The sequence below is a fragment of the Carlito syrichta genome, unplaced genomic scaffold, assembly GCF_000164805.1.
Source record: "Carlito syrichta isolate Samal-C Ts95f unplaced genomic scaffold, Tarsius_syrichta-2.0.1 Scaffold126536, whole genome shotgun sequence".
NCBI lineage: Eukaryota > Metazoa > Chordata > Mammalia > Primates > Tarsiidae > Carlito > Carlito syrichta.
This window is the reverse complement of record NW_007070632.1, coordinates 144,515-148,800: the sequence shown is the minus strand read 5'-3', so window position 1 is coordinate 148,800 and position 4,286 is coordinate 144,515. Positions and strand designations below refer to the sequence as shown.

Sequence of the window (4,286 nt, the reverse complement as noted above, 5' to 3'; positions counted from 1 at the left end):
TTCCGCGCGCGAAGGCCCCGGCCGCCGGCCGTCCTCCGGCTTTTCCGCGCCCCAACCCGCTAAGACACCGGGGAGGAGTCGTCTCTAGCCTTTATTAGACAGCTTGGGCTGGCAGGTGCACCCCACGCAGCTACAAGTCTCCCGAGGTCTCGGGCTTTTCTTTCTCGAGATGCTTCTTCTGGGGGCCCTGATGGACAGCAGGAGGGGCGGGAGGCGCGTCGGTCACAAGAGTCGGGCCAGGAACACCGCCCTGGCTCAGCCACCAGGGTCACCCCGGGCCGATCCAGACTCTTCTGGCGAGAATCAGTGCCCCGGGCCGACACTTGGAAGCCCCTCCCCTGCGGATGGGTGCACGGTGGGGGGGAGGGGTCCCCGCCAGCTCCATCTGCTCTGCCTTCCCTGCTTTCGGGCAGGCTGGATGCGGAGCCTAAGCCCCAGAGCACAAGGGGCGGGGGTGGACTCACCATGAAAACCCTCTTCTCTTGAGCTGTCTGGAAGCGGCCATGGCCGAACTTGGAGGTGGTGTCGATGAACTTGAGCTCAATTTTCTCCAGGTCCTGGCGGCTGTGGTGCACCAGGAGGGACTGGGGATCCATGGGAGAGGATAGCATCACGGGCGGGGATCCCTCCCCTCCTGTCACCTCCAGTCCGCCCCAGAAAGGTCTTGCTCACTCAGCTTCTGCCAGACATCTCCCTTTCGGCTCCCGCCACCCTGCTCCCCCTTGGAGTAGGCCGGAGGGCAGGACAGGGCGGCTCAGGCAACCCATGGGGTCCCCGCTCCCCAACCCACTGTGCTGTGCTGACCTTTCTCAGCGTAATGACCCGTTTCTTGGTACCCGCAATGCAACCTTTTAGCATGACGAAGTCATTGTTGACGTCCCCGTAGTGGGGGAAGCCACCCTGCAGAGGAGATAGGTCAGAGGCCAGGCCAGGGACAGGGCTGCTAAGCCAGCGGGCAGCTGGGAGCCGTAGTCGATCACCCCACACAGGGCTGGTATTGGAAGGAGCCCAGGTGTGGGAGCGACACCCTCATGCTCAAGCACTGATGAGGACAGCATCTGAGACACATGTTAAGTCCTTCTCATGCATTATCTCGTTTAACAGTCCACATTTTTGTGCAGGGAAACCGAGGCTCAGAGTCCCTCACTCCAGCCTCCACAGCTGCTACGTCCTGGAGCTGGGATTTGAGCCCAGGTGGCTTGGTTCCCGGGTCACAGTAGGAGCTGCCACACTCCACACCCCCCTGACAGGAGCTGGGGTGTAAGCTGCCCAGGGGAAGCCTGGAGGATACGGGATACACAGGGACTGGGTGCCCTCCATGGCTGCTCGCTGGTGCCCACAGCCAGATGCTGGGTACAGCGGAAGAGAAGGCCGCCAGGCGCCCCCCCCCCCGCTGCCCCCTGGCAGGGCCTGTGCCCCCATCTGTCTAGGGAGGCAGCATCCAGCTGTGGGGCACACATCTCGAGCTGTGGTAGCACTCAGCTGGAGCTGGGGCCTCTCCCCCACACGTGCCAGGCCCCCTCCGCCCAGCCCCTGCCCTCACCAGCGGTGTGATAGACTTGTCGGTCATGTCATAGCTGGTGGATGCGTTGTTCCTGACCACCTTCCCGTCCTTGGTGTGCAGTCCCCGGCCGATACGGTAGATCTGCCCAGAGAAGGCGGCACTTGCAGGGGGCAGCAGTGGGCCTCTGGGACCAGCAACCTCTCCAGGCCCCGCCGCACACGTGCTCAAACGCAGGTGCTGGTGACCCAGGCAGTGTCTGGGTCCTGCACACCCCCTGCTGGGTCTGACCACACAGAGCACCACCTGGGCTGCAGACGCACCTTCTTGTTGAGCTCCGTACGGTGGTGGTAGCCCTTCTGGCCAGCGCGGGCGATGGAGCAGCCCACGCGGGCTGGGTGCCAGGCGCCAATGCAGGCCACCTTCCGCAGCCCCTTGTGGGTCTTCCTTGGCAGCTTCTTGGTGTGCCAGCGGCTCGTGACCCCTGGAAGTGGGCGAGGCTGTGGCTCAAAGGCCGGTCCAGTCACCGCTTCCCCCAGGGAGCCTTCCCTGGAGCCACCATCCCCACAGAGCCCTACCTTTGATGCCCCGGCCCTTGGTGACAGCAATGACATCAATGACCTCACTCTGGTTGAAGACACTGTGCACCAGCACCTGCTTCTCCAGCCGGGCCTGGGCCCAGGCCACCTTCTCAGCCACCGTGCCACCATTCAGCTGGATTTCCATGATGTGGGCTTTCTTCTGCCGGAAGGGCAGCAGCTTCATCTACAGGACATGGCACGGGGGTCAGTTCCCAGAAGGCCACAGCCCCCACCTGCGGACATGGCGTGGCCAGCTGGCGACCCCCAGAGTCCTTCACACACACACAGATGTTCCTGGGACCCAGCTGCGTGCTGTGTGCTGTGCTGGGCACTGTGGATACAGTGTGGAATGAGGTGGACGGGGCCCATGCCTCGAAAGTCAAGTAAACTCTTGAGAGGGCTAAGTGTTCTGATGGGACAGGCAAGGGTATTTCAGATACAGTGGTCAGGCCAAGGAGAGCCTCTCTGAGGATATGACATCTAATGAGAGGAGCCACTGGTCAAAGATCTGAGAGGCTTTGGGGAAGAGGGAGCAGCATATGCAAAGGCCCTGTGGCAGGGAAGGTCTTGGAGAGTTGGTGGGACAGAAAGGAAACCAATGTGGCTGTGCGGTGATAAGCAAGGAGAGTTGGCAGGGGCCAGGCAGACCTTGTGGAGAGGAGCTCGGGCTTTCTTCCAAGTGCAAGGTGTGACATGATCAGAGTTTTATTTGTTTATCACAGTGAAGAATCTCACCCTCATCCCTTGGTCTGCTCCCACCCGGTTATGTTGATTACTTTTAATTCTGTCTTACTATGTAACTATGGATATCGTCTCTTTTTTTTTTAGTTGGGGTCTTGCTCTGTCACCCAGACTGGCACTGTCACAGCTCACTGCAGCCTCAAACTCTGGGCTAAAGAGATCCTCCCCGCTCTGTCTCCTGAGTTGCTGGAACTATAGATGCATGCCACCATGCCCAGCAAATTTTTAAATTTTCTGTAGAGACAGGGTCTTGCTGTGTTGGCCAGGCTGGTCTTGAACGCCTAGCCTCAAACATCCTCCCGCCTTGGCCTCCCAAAGTGCCAAGATTCCAGGCGTGAGCCACCACACCCAGCCTGATTTTTATTTTAAAGCATCTCTGGCTGATGCTGTGAAGCACAGGCTATGGGGGTGTGCAGGTGTTGAAAACAGAGAGACCGTTAGATCACTGCATAGTGCTCAACAAGAATTTATGGAGTACCTACTGCATACCAGAATCTTGGTGGCTGCTGTGGCCCTCACCCCCATGGCCTCTGCCCCGTGGAGCTGGAGTCTGTGGAGGGAGATGGTCAGTAACCAATGACTCACTTGACCATGATGTGCAAGTGTGAGAGCCCCGGGGGAGGCGTGTGCGTTCAGGAGATGCGGGAGGCCCTGGAGAGGAGGAGGCAGAAGGCTCACTGCTGGGGGCCTAGAGAAGCCTTCGCTGTGAACACGATGCCCCAGAGTGTCCTAGAAGGAGCTGGAGGATGCTGGTCCCCGATCGGCCCCCGTCACACCAGACTCGAGCAGGACGGTGAATGCACTCAGTAGGCCAGAGTCCCAAGGGAGGGGCTCGGCCATTGAGGGCTCTGCAGGGCCTGAGCCAGCCGCCCGGCGTGTCTGAGGCCCCCAGCCCCTCAGGATGCACCGACACCAGACAGCCTGCATCCCCGGGGTGGGGCGGCTGGTGTGCCCGGCCGGCCCTCCCTTGGGGCCTGTGCCCAAAGCCCGCGGTCCCTTCAGGCTGACACCACTCAGGGCTCCTGGAAGCCGGGTGGGGGCACGGTCTGGCTGACAGCAGGGCTGGGGCTGACCTGGGTGTGGACGATGACCCGAATGACTTTGCAGTACTTCTTCATGGCCGCGAAGTCTTTCTGGAGCTGCCTCTTGCCTTCAGCGTCGCGCCACCTCTTGCAGGCCTTGGTGAAGGCTTTCTTCTTGCTCTTGTGCCTGAGCCGCACACCGGAGGGCGCTCAGATGTCCCAGCCTGGTGGGCTGCCCAGGCCCCTCCTGTTCGCACCCCGCCTGCAGCCCACCAGGCCAGAGCCCACCTGCTGGAACCTCCCCTGAGGCCCCTAGGTGGTTCCATGGGATTTTTTTCTTTACTTTTCTTTCTTTTTTTTGAGTTGGAGTCTCACTCAGTTGCCCAGACTGGAGTGCAGCGGCCGCTCCCGGTCACCGCAGCCTCAACCTGCTGGGCTCCG

General features: G+C 60.8%; 1 protein-coding gene across 1 annotated transcript in view; it reads right to left on the bottom strand.

The window, feature by feature from the left end:
- Nucleotides 1-114: 114 nt before the first annotated feature.
- The window catches only part of RPL3L (ribosomal protein L3 like), an 11,930-nt gene continuing 7,758 nt past the window's right edge, over nt 115-4,286 (bottom strand). Inside the window, exons 4-10 of the mRNA XM_008048707.2 lie at nt 3,897-4,032; nt 2,080-2,266; nt 1,825-1,985; nt 1,544-1,645; nt 805-900; nt 465-584; nt 115-187 (exon numbers count right to left, since the gene is read on the bottom strand). Coding sequence (XP_008046898.1) covers nt 131-187; nt 465-584; nt 805-900; nt 1,544-1,645; nt 1,825-1,985; nt 2,080-2,266; nt 3,897-4,032 — 859 coding nt within the window. The 3' untranslated portion in view covers nt 115-130. The remainder of the gene's footprint in view (nt 188-464; nt 585-804; nt 901-1,543; nt 1,646-1,824; nt 1,986-2,079; nt 2,267-3,896; nt 4,033-4,286) is intronic.